The sequence below is a fragment of the Chiloscyllium plagiosum genome, unplaced genomic scaffold (genome assembly GCF_037043375.1).
Source record: "Chiloscyllium plagiosum isolate Xiang-an unplaced genomic scaffold, Cpla_swu_hap1 HiC_scaffold_23, whole genome shotgun sequence".
Taxonomy (NCBI): domain Eukaryota; kingdom Metazoa; phylum Chordata; class Chondrichthyes; order Orectolobiformes; family Hemiscylliidae; genus Chiloscyllium; species Chiloscyllium plagiosum.
The window spans coordinates 38,802,090-38,819,060 of NW_028270161.1; the positions used below are offsets into that span (position 1 = coordinate 38,802,090).

At 39.6% G+C, this 16,971-nt stretch overlaps 1 protein-coding gene across 4 annotated transcripts in view; it reads right to left on the minus strand.

The window, feature by feature from the left end:
- gramd4a (GRAM domain containing 4a) overlaps positions 1-7,955 on the minus strand; it is a 158,102-nt gene extending 150,147 nt beyond the window's left edge. For 2 of the 4 annotated variants that reach the window (XM_043713699.2, XM_043713701.2), the window contains exon 1: positions 7,665-7,894. In XM_043713699.2, the coding sequence (XP_043569634.1) occupies positions 7,665-7,699 (35 nt within the window). In that variant the 5' untranslated portion in view covers positions 7,700-7,894. Of the gene's footprint in view, positions 1-7,664; positions 7,895-7,927 lie in introns of those variants that run through there. The other 2 variants (XM_087999543.1, XM_043713700.2) reach the window with 2 other exon arrangements.
- Positions 7,956-16,971: the final 9,016 nt, after the last annotated feature.

Consider the following 16,971-nt stretch of genomic DNA (forward strand, 5'->3'; position numbering starts at 1 on the left):
AGCAAATTTAGATTAGATTTTAGATTAGATTAGATTAGATTATATTACTTACAGTGTGGAAACAGGCCCTTTGGCCCAATAAGTCCACACCGACCCTCTGAAAAGCAACCCACCCAGACCCACTTCCCCTACATTTGCCCCTTCACCTAACACTACGGGCAATTTAGCATGGCCAATTCACTTAACCTGCACATCTTTGGACTGTGGGAGGAAACCGGAGCACCTGGAGGAAACGCACGCAGACATGGGGAGAATGTTCAAACTCCACACAGACAGTTGCCTGAGGCGGAAATTGAACCCGGGTCTCTGGCGCTGTGAGACAGCAGTGCTAACCACTGTGCCACCGTGCTACCCATTTATCAAAACATTGATAAACAAAATACATATACTCAAGCAAAAGAGAATGCTGATTAAGACAAGTGACACAAAATGTGTGTGGAGATGCTAAGGGGATGAAATGCAGCTCCATTAAGTATGCTAACAAAATAAGTAGTATTTCTCAGGAGTGGTTAAGGTCAACACCAAAACAGTTTTGAGTTTGCAATGTCTAATATTCCAAATGGTCACTCCATTCACTGAAGTTGACATCTATTTGCAATAACAATATTTCAATATCAGCTTCTGACTCTGAAGTTGTAGAAGCCTCCCCATTTGTACATCCAGATAATTCCTTCAGTAGGGTAATTCATTAAAACAACACAACATGAAAAAAGAATGACTTTTCAACACTATAACCTTCCCCAACAGTTTTGAAGTATGCCAGGAGTCTGATGGAATACTCCCCACTTGTCTGAATGAATGCAGTTCCAACAACACAAGAAGCATTATACCATCCAGGATAAGATTAGTGTGGTGCTAGAAAAGCACACCAGGTCAGGCTGCATCTGCAGAGCAGGAAAATCAATTCATCAGGAATGGACAACACCATCCAGGACAAAGCAGCCCACTTAGTTGGGACCACATGTACATACATACGCTGCCTTCACCACTGATACTCAGTAGCAGCAGTGCATACTATCTACAAATTACACTGCAGAAATTCACCAAGGCTCCTTAAACAATATCTTCCAAACCCATGAATACCACCATCTGGAAGGACATGGGAACACCACCATTTGGTAAGTTCCACTTCATTGCCACTCACCATCCTGACTTGGAAATATATCACTGCACCTTCAATATCAGTGGTTCAAAATCCTGGAACTTCCTACATAACAACTTTGTAGGTCTTTCCACACCAATGCACTGCAGTATTTCAAGGATACAGCTCAGCACCAACTTTGCAAGGGCAGCTAAGGATAGGTAACAAATGGCTGCTCAACATGCGACATTCAGATCCCATGATTTTTTTTTAAACTGAGAGGTTCATATCAAAAATTGTTTTAATTAACCTATCCTTGGTATGCATCAGCGTTGTTGTTTCTTTATCGCAATCTGACAGCAATGTTGTATATATAATTTGCTCAGATTTATCTTGTCATTATTGTGTGAACTGACTGTTTGACTGATCAACAGTACTCCTACCCCTAAATCAGGAAGTTGTATGCTCAAGCCTCACCAGAGTCTTGAGTATATAGGAAAGGGTGTCACAACAACAAAGAGAGTGCTGAATTTTGGAAATGCCAGAGTTGTCACCTTCTAGTTCAGAAGCTAAATTTGCAAATACAGTTAGATGGAAAGAATCAAGGAACATAGTTCTGTTTTGAACAGGAATAGGCTGATGGAATGTTCTTTCCTGAGCAACACATGCAGCATGAACACTTTCCTTTCGTAGTCTGCTTTGTTCCTACCAAAAACGAAATGAGGAATCAAAATACAGGATTGTAGGATTGGTTAAAAAAAAGATGTATTTTCTTTTAATGTACCAATATTTTTTTAAATCACTACAATTTAGTTTTATTTTCTCACTTCATTTTCCTTAATTCTTCAAAAAAAATTGCACCATAACTGACATTTTTATATGTTTCCTTCCTGCTACTCCAAGCTTTTTCATTATCTCAGCTTAGAGGCATGGAATCTGCAAAACTTACTCTCTGGAAGATTGACACTGAAACTGTCTCATTTTTCCCAAAGAATACTGAAGTAGTGCTTGGTAAATTAAATGCACCATTCCAGATGCAGTGTAATAATCCACATAACTTTTATTTACCAGAATTTCTACCTGGCACAAGTACTTGCCAACAGGTGTTATACATACTACCACCAATAAGAGCCATCCATCCTACTCTCTTAATGCAGGGCCTTGCCAGTAAATTAATTGACAGCAAGACGTAGTACAATGTGGTCAGTGGAGAAGAATGAAACAGCCACCTAAAGTAAACATCTTCCTTTAAAACCCACATAAGCCTTGCTTGTCCACAGATAATCAAATGTAGCTTCCTAAAAAATAATTAGTTCTTATCAAAACAAAACGTCAGACATCATTAACTTAGATATCTAATATACTGAAAAAGAGCACCATTCATTTTTGTCTTCAGTATTCTAACCTGGTAAGGAAGTAATAATAAAAAGTGAAACAGTAAAATTCAATTCAGTTCAATTCAATTCAATTCCATCTAAATCAACTGTACTTTTCACAGACACACTAACAGGACATTGTTTCAAATATGTAAGAATAGGGAAACGTAAGTGCAAGGACCAACAGGTTAGACAGTTCTATCAATATGACAGGAGAATGTGAGGTCTGCAGATGCTGGAGATCAGAGCTGAAAATGTGTTGCTGGAAAAGCGCAGCAGGTCAGGCAGTATCCAAGGAGCAGGAGAAATTCCTGAAGAAGGGCTTATGCCCGAAACGTCGATTCTCCTGTTCCCTGGATGCTGCCTGACCTGCTGCGCTTTTCCAGCAACACATTTTCAGCTATCAATATGACACCCTATATGTTTTTCCATAGTTCATAAGTTTAATATTTCTAAGCAGAACTGAGTGTGTACTGCATTATCAGAAGTGCCATCATTCACATATGTTAAAACGGACACCCTGCCAAAAGTCTCAGGCAGTCTATAACAATGCCTTGCATATTTAAGCTAGTAAACGTACCATGATGTTCCACAACAGCATTATGAAACAAAATTTGACACCACACTACAGAATTATGATAGATCACCAAAACCTTTGTAAAGAAGCAGTTTTCAAACTTAACGAAGTTAACTGCAACTTAACGAAGAGAGAAGAGGAAAGGTTTAGGGAGGGAACACCAGTAAATAAGATCTCGGCAGCTGAGGGTGAGGTAAACAAAAAAGAATTAAAGTTGTGAATTGGCCAGAATGAGAGGACTGCAAATATCCTGAAGTAACCAAACCTGCAAAGTATTTCATCAGCTGGAAAACATTATGGAATGAGTTTAAACTCTGAAGGCACTATATAAAAATGCAATCATTTTTTTCATAAGCTTGGTTAAACTTTTCATCTATCTTGTTCAAATTTTAAAGTTTCTTTCTTAACTGTTTAATATCATTACAGCAGTGTTACCTTTGAGGAATGATCATTCCCTCCTCAACAAAGTAAGGTCAACAAGAGTTATGGACACATTATTTATTGTAAACATGAAGATGCTCTCTCGCAAATGTAACCTGTGACGCATTCTGTTTAATTTATCCTTTAATAAGTGTCAATTCTGACAGCACATTCCAAACCTCTAACCTCTGACAGAAGAATAAGGACAGCGGGTACACAAGAACATGATCACCTAGAAATGCTCATCTAAATCTCACGCAAACCACGAATCACAGAACGGCATCGGGGCTCAGTAATTAGCAGTATTGCCTCAGCGCCAGGTTTGATTCCATCCTCCAGCAACTGTCTGTGTGGAGTTTGCACACTGTCCCCATGTCTGCATGGGTTTCCTCCGAGTGCTCCAGTGTCCTCCCACAGCTCAAAGGTGTTCAGGTTGTATGCATTTGCCCATTGTGTCCACAGATGTTTATATTAGATGGAGTAACCATGGTAATGCAGGGTTACTGGGATAGGGTAGGGGGCCAGGTCAGGGTGGGATGCTCTTCAGAGGGTTAGTGTAGACACGATGGACTGAATGTCTACTTCCACACTGCAGAGATTCTATGAACTGAGAGAGTAAAGACAGCTACTAAGCACATTGTATCAGTGCTGCATCTTCCTTACTGCTACCCGCCTAGCATCTCTGCATATTCTTTTATTTGTCATTCATAAGGTGCTGGGCAAGAACTGGATACTATATTCCATCGCAGGCCAAATTAATGTCTATTCGTTGAACATAATCTTCTCACTCTTGTAGGCCAGGCCTGAATTAATAAGGCCTGTACAGTTTCAACCTGATCTGCTACCCTTACAGATTTATATACATATACAGTCAGGTCTTTCTGCTGCTGCACATCATTTAGCAATGTACCTGTTAATTTTAGATTGATGTTCCTCCTACTTATCTCCTCACACTTCTCCACAATTAATTTCATCACTCGCCTATTCACCCATTCAACCAATATATTTGAAGTTCCATGTTACTCTTCTCAGTTTACAATGTTAGGTTAAGTATCATCGCAAATTTTGAATTTGCATCCTGTACTCTAAGATCTAGATCATGAATAATATAATTCGGAAAAATCACTGTCTCAACACGATCCCTTCAGAACTTCATTACTACCCCTTCCCCAGCCCACTTTACTATTTGTCATTTACATAAATGATTTGGATACGAGCAACAGAGGTACAGATGACACCAAAATTGAAGTTGTAGTGGACAGCAAAGAAGGTTACCTCAGATTACAACAGGATCTGGACCAGATGGGCCAATGGGCTGAGAAGTGGCAAATGGAGTTTAATTCAGATAAATGTGAGGTGCTGCATTTTGGGAAAGCAAATCTTAGCAGGACTTATATACTTAATGGTAAGGTCCTAAGGGAGCATTGCTGAAGAAAGAGATTTGGAGTGCAGGTTCATAGCTCCTTGAAAGTGGAGTCGCAGGTAGATGGGATAGTGAAGAAGGCGTTTGGTATGCTTTCTTTTATTGGTCAGAGTATTGAGTACAGGATTGGGAGGTCATGTTGCAGCTGCACAGGACATTGGTTAGGCCACTGTTGTAATACTGCGTGCAATTCCGGTCTCCTTCCTATCAGAAACATGTTGTGAAACTTGAAAGGGTTCAGAAAAGATTTACAAGGATGTTGTCAGGGTTGGAGGATTTGAGCTATAGGGAGAGGCTGAACATGCTGGGGCTGTTTTCCCTGGAACGTCGGAGGCTGAGGGGTGACCTTATAGAGTTTTACAGAATCATAAGGGGCATGGATAGGATAAATAGACAAAGTCTTTTCCCTGGGGTGGGGGAGTCCAGAACTAGAGGACATAGGTTTAGGGTGAGAGGGGAAAGATATAAAGGAGACCTAAGGGGCAACTTTTTCATGTAGTGGGTGGTTCAAGTATGGAATGAGCTGCCAGAGGAAGTGGTGGAGGCTGGTACAATTGCAACATTTAAGAGGCATTTGGATGGGTATATGACTAGAAAGGGTTTGGAGGGATATGGGCCGGTGCTGGCAGGTGGGACTAGATTGAGTTGCGATAGCTGGTCGGCATGGACGGGTTGAACTGAAGGGTCTGTTTCCATGCTGTACATCTCTATGGCTGTTTATCATTCAGCCAATTTTGTACCAATTCTGTTACTGTTTCTTATATTCCTTCAACTTTAACTTTGCCCACAAGTCTGTTTTGCAACACTAAGCACTTTCTGAAAATTAATGCATATCATTGGCAAGATCAACACTCTCTTATCTCATGAAAAAAAAGTCCAGTAAGCTAATCAAACATGGTTTTCCTTCAAGAAATCTAAACAATATAATTGTTCTTAAATGTTATTGGGTCAAAATCCTGGAACTTCAAATTTCCTTCCTAACAGCATTGTGAGTGTACCCACAGAATAATAAATGCACAGTTCAAGAAGGCAGTTCACCACCATCTTTTCAAAGACAAAGACAAAGATGGCTAATATAAATGCTATCCTTGTTAGTAATGTCCAGAAGTGTAAAAACGTTCCAACAATATCACAGAACCCACATTTTTTTTAAAACCAGCCTGTTCAAGACCCCAGTTCTGAAGAAGGGTTACACCCGAAATGTCAACTTCTGCACCTCCTAATGCTGCCTAGCCTGCTGTGTTCTTCCAGCCTCCTGCCTGTATTCCTGATGAAGGGCTTATGCCTGAAACGTCGATTCTCCTGCTCCTCAGATGCTGCCTGACCGGCTGTGCTTTTCCAGCACCACACTTTCAACCCTGATCTCCAGTATCTGCAGTCCTCACTTTCTCCTACCACAGATATTGACATGAATAGGGAAGGTTTTGAAGGATACAGGCCAAATGTTGCAAATGTACTTTAGTTTAGTTTGGGAAATTTGATTGGCATGGACAAGTTGGACCAAAGCATCTGTTTCTGTGCTATATGACTCTATGATTCTATCACCATTGCAGCTGCCAATCAGAAAGAAATTACCCAACATAAAGCATAAAGACATACAAATACAGAAATAGTCATCAATGACTGTAAACCAGGACCTTTTGGGAACATTGAAATTAAAGCTGAGAAGGCCATTTGCTTGACCAAACTCATCAACTAGAGCTCATTTCCTTGCTCTTCTCTTTTATAACCTTCTATTGAAAATATATTTGCAATTATTTTTCTACACTGCCTTAGTAGACACTTGTAACACCATTCCAAAAGGCCTCAGCATGAAAAATATATCTGCTTCCCTTCCATCTTCCAATAACATTCTTGAGGCTACGCTTTCTGGCAAACAATTTGCCAACCTCCGAAAACAATTTGTCGCTAATTATTCTCAGCCCTTTCACTAACCTTGAAAACCACTAACGGATTCCGTTCCGTTTTTAAATTCCTGTCTAACTACCACGTGAAAGAGCTCTAATATTTCAAGTCTCCGATAATGACAGTCATTCGTTCTTGATTTTGTTCTAACAAATATTCACTGTTACCTTTCCCAAGCTCTGTATGGTGGGACTGTTAGAGCCGTGGCCTAAACACCTACATGCATTCCTAATCGCTGTGTTTTGTTTTAAATTACGTTTAGGATTTAAACATCGCTACTTTAATCACAGTAAATAAATCCGAAGGCGCAAATTTCAGGAACAAAATTTAGCAACACACTCAGCCAACATTTAATCCATTCGGAAGACACGATCAATTCGACGTCAACAATTGCTTAAATTTGTATTTCATCTTTTGAATGAAAATCATCCATGGGAATTACTTTTGCGTTGCATTGGAGAGGATCGTGGCACCAGCATCCTCTTACCATATGTAACGAACGAGAGGAGGGTGGGGATGAGCGGTTAAAGGTCCAGGTTAATATCCAACACAAGACCTGCTTTCAGTTGCCAAGGGGGTCGCGTTGGGCCTTATCGACAAGGCCCGCTGACAGCAAACACACACCCACACACTGACATTGACGTTAATGTTAGAAAGGTAAAAGGCTGAACCTGGATCAAACACTTTACCATTACTGACTGACTGACACACAGACAGACATGCAACTCAAGGCCCGAACCCGGAGGATGTGGAGCAGGGGGACTGGCACCGGCCATGACAGCGACAACGGTAAAGGCAGGCCCGATGCGGGCGGCCACGGGCATCCCAGATCCCTTCTCCCGGGCGCAAGAATGAACAAAGAACGATCGGCGCCGCACTCACCCGGCTCTGACAGGAAAATCACAGCTAACTTTCATGAACACCTGCCGAGCGCCAAGCCCGACAACCCTTCCCCCGCCGCCGCTTCAGCCACTAATGCCCCGAGATCTTCAAATCGCTGCTCGTGGCTCCCCCTCCCCCGCCAGCTAGACGGAGTGGCGGAAAAACGGACAGCCGAGTCTCCCGCCGGGCTCGCTCCGAGCGCGTGCTTGCTTATCCACAACAATCAACGGCCGCGAGCTCAACGGCAGCGCCACTGACCCCACCGTCAAATACAAAACCCGGAACTGGATTATACCGCTCCGGATTCCCCCATCCTGCCACCATCGCCCCCGGCTCCCGTTCCGAAACCGCACGGCTCCACCAATCCGCGTCTTCCCATTCGCACGCTCGGAAAGGATGAATGAAGTCCCGGAGCTGCGTCTCTTCGCTTCGAAAGAATTACCCCTCAACCGCCCCAAATTGAATGGCAGCCAGGTTTTGTGCTGGAACTTTATTTTTTCACTTTACACCCTCTGAAAATGAGGGCGACTGAGTTAGTGAAGGTGGTAGACAACAGGATCAGGCACAGGAGGATTTTCGTATACGTGGGCAGGCAGATGGCAGATGTCGATCAAAGTTCAGCCGCTGCCGGCTGGAGCCACTCCTGACATGAGAGCTGCTGCCCGAACCGTGCCACGCTTATCACTCATGCACCATCCTCACACATCCACAAGTTTGCTTGTCTGCAGCCACATTGTAACACTTGTCATATTCAGATCGTTCCCTCTTTCCACTTTGTCCTCAGCAGCTTTTCAACTCAGATGAAATGGCCAAAACTTTGACATCTTTTCAGGATGCGATTTTTCAGAGTTATTTTTGCCTTTGCAATTTTATTTGCCTTATCGTTTCTGTATGGAATTTTTAGCAATTGTACTGCCATCCACATTTCAAAGGCTTCATGGAGATACAAATCCCGGAAGTGGTTAATACTTTAAATAAATAATATGCATTAAAAATATTGGAACTCCCAAATATTTAAATTTGCTGCAACGACGCATGATGAGAGAAGAAAGCAACGCTGGAATTGGGAATCATTAAAAGGACAACAGTGAGGTAACCCCACCCATCATTGATTCAACCATACTTGTAATACGGTGGAAGTTCTGATGTCACAGTGCAGACGTGTCTTGCAGCTATTTAAAAGTTGCAAAGAAAAGCAATCAATGATTTGAGGGATTGGAGGATTATCTTAGAAAAAAAACTAAATTGGGCATGTTCTCACTGGAAAACTGAAGGTTAAAAGTGTTAGGGTTGTTTTTAAAGTTATAGAGGAACTAAATAAATGTCGTCCCTCTGAAGTTATTTAATAAAAGCAAAAAATGATGTAACATTACAGCAGCTCAATTAGCCCATGTGGAGAGGGAAATAAAAGGAATAAGAACTAGGGGCAGGAATGGGATATTTTGGTTATTTCAATATGCTCCACCATTCAGTAACATTAGCATTGAATTGATTGTGGCCTTAACTCCACTTTCCTGCCTATCACTATTCCCATAACATTTGATTGTAGATGAAATTTGTGAGTCCAGCGTTCAATATATTCAATCACCCAACTCTCCACTACTTTCTGTTGTAGAGAATCTAGAGATTAGTAAAACTTTGAGAGAATACATTTCTCTGCAAATTAGTATGAAATCGGAGACACCTTTTTAAATTGCGCCCCCTAATTCTAGGCTGCTCCATGAGGTGACACATGTTCTCAAACCTTACTCTGCAAAGCTCATTCAGAGTCATTTTGATTCAATAAGATGACCTCTTAATCTTCTAAATATCCAGGAGTATAGATCCAACTGCTCAACTTATCCTCATAAGAAAACCCTTCATCCCAGGAATGAACTTAATAAATCTTCTCTGAGCTGCCTCCAATGCAAGTATCCCTCTCCTTAAATGAGATCAAACTATTATATACACAGTATTCTACATATGTTTTCATTAATGTCCTCTATTTTACAAAAACACTTCCCTTTCCTTGCAGTTAAGGTGAATATTCAATTTGGCTTCCTAAATCATTGCTCTACCTACATGCTAATGTTTTGTAATTCGTGTACAAGGACATCCAGATCCCTCTATACCACAGCGCAATGCAGTCTATCTCCATTTAAATGATATTGTGCTTTTCTATTCCTCTTGCCAAAATGAACAAATTCATATTTTCCCACATTATATACAATCTGTCAATTTTCTGTTTACTCACTTAACCTTGCAAACTCTTGCTTACTGGCCTGCCTTTATATTGCCAACTTGCTTACTGGCCTGTCTTTATATTGCCAACAACTTTGGTTTGTTGAGAGAGAAAATGGGGCAGTTAGATTTGTAGACAAAAGAGAAGTGGAAGCAATGATGAGTGTCTCAATGCGCTCTTCAGAGGATGTCAATTAGATGAGGGAAACTAGAGACTGTTAAAGATTCAGAATAGTAAAGACTTTGATAAAAATGTTGCCAATTCTATTTTAATATTAGCACACAAAAGAAAATTAAAACTAAAAACATGTATCAAAACTTTCAATACTCTTTGTGAATACATTTATCATAAATCAGACAGACACTAAATGTATGCTATAAAACAAGACCCATTTTCTTTTGTTTTGATAACAGTAGAACTTCACAATCACATCTCACTGAGGGATCAAGAGCACTCTATGTGCAATTGAAACATTAGTTAGTTAAGTTATAGGAGAGAAATGGCAATGATCAATTACCATATTTTTGATGAACACTCATGACCAATGGTACATTCTGGTTTTCTGGCCTAAGACTATTCCTAAGATTAAAAATATTCTTTCATAAATGTATTAAATGTATAGAAATCTAGAGAGGTATCACAACTGAAAATGTGAATCATAATGGACTTTAATGTTGAATATGTAATGCATTTAAACCAAGATAATAAATATGATTACAAAATAAAATGTATACTATGAATCAGCATAAAATTCTAAGTGGAATCACTAAAGCACTGGAAATGCCAGTACAGTGTAGGGAACCCGTTCCAAAAACTAATACAATGATTCAGTGCATATGCAAATCTCGAGAATATAAATCCAAGGTTATGCACCACTGGCCAATTTACTTCACTGAAGTTTATGGTAACATAGTCAAAGGCATCACCCAATGGCCTTCCTTCAGTTGTGAGCCCAGGCAGTTAACATCAGAAGATTTATTTTTAACAAGGGTGTCTGTCATAGCTGAACCCAATCCTGTCCTCAACCAATGTTAGCATGTGCATTTCCAATAGACTCCTTTAAAGACTGATCAAGAGCAACTGTTTAAAATCTTTTTTCCTCTCCTCAGCCAGGAATATTATATTAGTTGCAAAGCCCCTACACACATCCTGGAAGAGATCAGCTGAAGCAGCACAAATGGGATTCAACATTGGGGATTATCTTGACTCTATATATAGGTCTCTTCTAACAAGCAGTTATAATGATTGTAGAAAGGTGAATCAGTAAGATTTTGCTGCCATAAGTGAGGAAAGCAGAATTGTAAGAAAACAATATGGCCCATGGATGTATTGACACTTTGACAATTCTGTCCAGTATTTCTGATTCTACATCCATTATCTTGTTGGCTGCCATTAGAAATTGAGCTAGTGAAAGAAGAGATCACTTTGGAAGAAGTGTTTGTTTAAGTTCATTGACAGCCTCCTATATGTTTGTGTAAAGCAACAAAGTGCATGCTTTCTAAAACAGCAGTTGCTGGGAAAGCTCAGCAGGTCTGGCAGCAACTATCAAGAAAAATCAAAGTTAAAGTTTCAGGTCCAGTGACCCAACCTCAGATGCTGCCAGATCTGCTGAGCTTTTCGAGAAACTTCTACTTTTGTTTTTGATTTACAGCATCTGTAATCTTTTGTTTTTTTATAAAATGCATGCTTTGATTGGTTCATTATTTTGACAAAAACATTCAAATTAACTTTATGATATGTCTAAAAGATGATAAGCCTTTAGAGTGGAGAGCACTGGCTATAACCATCACCAATGTTGCACTGAAACTTCTCACATTGGCTAAATTTTAATTTCAGTCACTGAAATTGTTACTGCACAAGTAAGGCTAATAATTTATTTTATAATTGGCAAGTAGTAGTAACCAAATCAATTTTCAAAGCCAAATCCCTTGCAATTATTCAAATTATAGATTCATAATTCTAAGTTCAGAAATGGGGATGTTCACTGATGAGTGCACAATGTTTAGCACCATTTGCAATACCTCAGATACTGAAGCAGTTCACATTTAAACATAGCATGACCTGGACAACATCCAGATTTGGACTGATAAGTGGCAAGAAATACTTGTGTCAAGTAATAACAAGTGTCAGGCAATGACCACCTCCAACAAGAGAAAATCTATTCAATATCCTTTAATGTTTGACGGCAGTAACTTTGCTGAATTCTGCACTGTCAACATCCTGAGGTGACCATTGAACAGAAACTGAATTTAACTAGCCATATAAATACTGTGGCAACAAAGCAGGTCAGAGGCAATGAACTCTATAGCAAGTGACCTATCTCCTCAATCCCCAAAGCCTGTCCACCATCTACAAAGCATGAGTAAGTAACATGATGGTATACTTCCCAAAATAAGATAACTATTACTAATTTTGGTTTTATACTTGCTGGTATTCAGTAGTTGTCAGCATTCCATTTTCTTATGGAATTTTATTTTTATTTTAATCTTTACTATGATATATGACTTCAAATTTTTGTACTTACAATCTTTCTCTATTAACCATGCCTTCTTCCCCTCTCCTCCAGTGATCAAATTTGTTTTGAATGATAACATGAAAAAAAATAGTGCACTGTTATCTAAGGCGTTTTCTTTTTCTTCTTATAATGATACCTCTGGGTTATAAAAAAAGTGGCCCAGCTCCAAAATTCTTTCACAATCGGGTGACAGATTGTCACATTAGCAATCAAATGGTACAGAATAATTTGATTTCTAAATGGGGGGGGTTTCAAGTCATTCATTTCAAAGTCAATATGCTATGATTCGTTTTTTAAGTAGATGTTTGATTGTCAGCTATTGTATAGGAAAACATTGTTTTAAATTCTGTAAATGGCTAAGCACCTCATACAATTTTCATAGTACTTTTCTATTCATTATTAGGTACAGGAAATTTCCTAACTACCTGGTGTGACAATAATGTGGTTTTAAGAGGTTAGTTTGTCCTGTTTTTTTTTAAAGAGAGATTTTAAGAAAGAGATGTTGAGCTGTCTAGCTGTCCAGTAAAATAAACAGCTTATGAGGTCTTGGTTTTTTTTGAAAATTGGAACAATAGAAACATCCCGAGTGGATGTAGTCAAACTCCCACAAAACCAGGATCTTTAGTTTTAGCTTTCAGTAGCACAAACTGCTGGGGTTGTAAAAAGCTGCCACATCTCTCTTTGCTATGGCTAAAAGCTAGAGTTCTTTCTCTCTCAGAGTTGTCTATTGATGTTCTTTCCTCCTGGATTGGAGAACTATATGTTCAACGTGTGTTTATGGGATGTTGCTATATTGGAACTGTTAATTAGTAATTTTTACTGCATTTATGATTCTGTTAAGTTTTCCAATAGAGTTAAGTTATTCCAATTCCTTTATTGTTTTATTGTATTTTAACTATAGTGTGTTTTGCTTTAAATCCTGTAGTTTGACCAATCAAATTGTATCTGGAACACAACACCTTACATTTATGTTTAAAATGAGAAAAATTAGGCTATCTTCTGAATATCTTTAGAGGTTTTGGTTTGGTCCGTAATCCTGATCATAATCATAATCACATCCATGTCTTTGTGGGTTTGCTGTTTATAGACTGGTTACCACATTCCCTTTTTATAATAACATTTCAGTAAAGTGCTTTTGAGATGTACAATAGTCTTAAAATACAATCTAAATGCAAATCTTTCAGGGCTAGTCCGGGGCAATAGAACTGACTGGGATACTTAACAGGGTTCAAAGTTTGTGAGAAGATTTGTAATCATTATTGACACCTTTGTAATCATTAAAAACACAGAAATAGAGAACACACACCGGATCATCAACGCCACACTCACAGTAATCCGATTCACTAGAGAGGAAGAAAAGGACAACCAACTCCCATTCCTAGACGTGATGGTACAGAGAACACCAAACGGAGAATTCACCACAAAGGTATACAGGAAAGCCACACATACAGACCAAGTCCTAAACTACGAAAGCAACCACCCCAACACACACAAAAGAAGTTGCATCAAGACACTATTCAAAAGAGCCACAACACACTGCAGTACACCAGAACTGCAAAAAGAGGAAGAAGAACACCTATACAACGTATTTGCCAAAAACGGATACCCGCGCAATTTCATCAACAGATGCCTAAGGGAAAGACAACGGAATGAGGACATGCCGCAACCCAAAGGACTAGCCACACTACCATACATCAAGAGCATTTCCGGACTGACAGCCAGACTACTGCGACCACTAGCAGTACGGTGGCACAGTGGTTAGCGCTGCTGCCTCACAGCGCCAGAGACCCGGGTTCAATTCCCGCCTCAGGCTACTGACTGTGTGGAGTTTTCACATTCTCCCCGTGTCTGCGTGGGTTTCCTCTGGGTGTTCCGGTTTCCTCCCAGGTGAATTGGCCATGCTAAATTGTCCGTAGTGTTAGGTAAGGGGTAAATGTAAGGGTATGGGTGGTTTGCGCTTCGGCGGGTCGGTGTGGACTTGTTGGGCCGAAGGGCCTGTTTCCACACTGTAAAGTAACCTAATCTAATCTAATCTAAAGTAATCTAATCTAATCTAAACACCTATACAATGTATTCGCCAAAAACGGATACCCCCGCAATTTCATCAACAGATGCCTAAGGGAAAGACAACGGAACGAGGACATGCCACAGCCCAAAGGACTAGCCACACTACCATACATCAAGAGCATTTCTGAACTGACAGCCAGACTACTGCGACCACTAGGACTCATAACAGCACACAAACCAACAGCCACTCTCAGACAACAACTCACCAGAACGAAGGACCCGATACCCAGCATGAGCAAAACCAATGTAGTGTACAAAATCCCATGCAAGGACTGCACAAAATACTACATAGGACAAACAGGAAGACAGCTAACGATCCGCATCCATGAACACCAAGTAGCCACGAAATGACACAACCAGCTATCCTTAGTAGCCACACACGCAGATGACAAGCAACATGAATTCGACTGGGACAACACTACTATTATAGGACAAGCCAAACAGAGAACAGCCAGGGAATTCCTAGAGGCATGGCATTCTTCCACAGATTCAATCAATAAGCACATCGATCTGGACCCAATATACCGACCACTGCAATAGACAGCTGGAACTGACAACCGGAAGCGGCAGATTCAAACCACTACAAATGCCGGAGGAAAGATCACAGAAGCGCTTCACAGGAGGCTCCCAAGCACTGAGGATGTCACCTAGACAGGGGACGAAACGTCTGCAACACAAATTCCCAGCTCAGCGAACAGAACCACAACATACTTAACAGGGGATTGGCATGGATGAGATGGGCTGAATACCCTCCTTCTCTGCTTTAATAACACTCCAGTTGGTCTTTTTGTCTCGCAGCTCTATGTTTGTTAGTTACACATAGTTAGTTGAAATAGCTGAACGTAAGTTTGGGGACTTTGTATTTTCCATATTGCTACTAATAAATTGTATTAAAATTGGGTATAAGACATTCTGAAACTGCCAAAACTTTCTTTTAATGAAATACAATTATATGTCGTTTTCAGCCAAGTTCGCTAAAATCTAACTCTAGTCACTAAACTAGTCAAATAATAAGACCACAATACTTTTAAGGATGGAATTCCAGGCTTTTGACCCGACAACATTGAAGGAACAGGTTGGTTGGAGGAGATTTTGCTAAAATATAAATCTAAATGGAAACTCAATGATAAGTAACGAATCTCTCTACTAGTGTAGTTACAACCTGGAGAATGAAACAATGAAGGCAGTTTGTATAATTTTGAGAAATAAAAGAAACTTGAAAAGAATTTAATTAAAAATTCTTTAAAAAGATGTTATTCGCTATGTTGCTTGTAAAACCAATGGCCTGATATTTCCTGAACACTTATGAAGTACTCCGATAGCATAGTGCATAATTTCTAGTGGATTCTAACTGGAGTAACGCATGCCATTACTGGCACCATTCCATAATTTTGTTATCCTCAGCAGATCAATTGAAAATGAAACATAGTAGTCGCATTCATGCTGATCATAAGTTTGCTGATTGAATATTCATTTGGTGTTGCTGCCGCCTAGACTATTACAGAATGTTGTGGATTTGGAGTGGTTCAAGTGACATGTTTCTTTTTCATCATCATTCAAATAATTAAATAAATGGACCCTAATGAAAGGAAATATTGAAATTACAAGCAATCTCGCAGTGACAACAATGATGGTCCCTCAGCATCTTCCTTGAACCAAATGCTTTCTCTACCTTTATGATACTTTAGATCTGGAGAAATCTTCACTATGTTCTCAATTTACTTGCACGCTTGCTGATGTTAACTCTTCATTTAAAATTGGCACTAAAAATGTGCTGAGGACAAATTTCGGGCACAGTTAATGGGAACAGGGATCACTTTGCCAAAGGGATTAATTTGTGTATCTTCCATAGGAAGGAAATGTGCAACATTTGAAGCAGTAATTCTGACAGAGCTGTGGAGACAAACCAAGGAATGGATTAGATTTGCATGCTCCAGTGAAGGGTTACATTTGTGCAGTAAAATTTTATAAACTCATATAACACTTAATACTTATTTTTACATGGAAATTAAGTATAATAAAACATTAATACAAAATTTAAAATATAACCTGAATTATTTTCATATCTTTTTATATAAAACTAGTTACTTGTCCTGTTGGAAAAGCATAGCAGGTCAGGCAGCATCCGAGGAGCTGCTGACTTCCTGTGCTTTTCCAGCATCACACTCTTCACTCTGAACTCCAGCATCTACAGTCCTCACTTTCTTCTAGTTACTTGTCTTGAAAGTGGAGCAATGTCTTGGGAAGCAAATGTACTCTGCCTTGTTACAAAAAAAACACCAGACTTTTTTTAATGTAGATTTCACAGTCAGTTATTCGATTTTCTGGATTTGGATGGTTCAGTATAGTCCACAAGAAACTTTGCTGATGTGAATTCTAATGTTTGCTTTGGAACTATTTAAATAAGCATGGAAATAGTCAATGGAAGTGAATTCTAGCATAAAATTCAAATCTTTTATTCAAATAAATTCAAAGAAATTCCTAATAATTGTTTTTTACTTCTT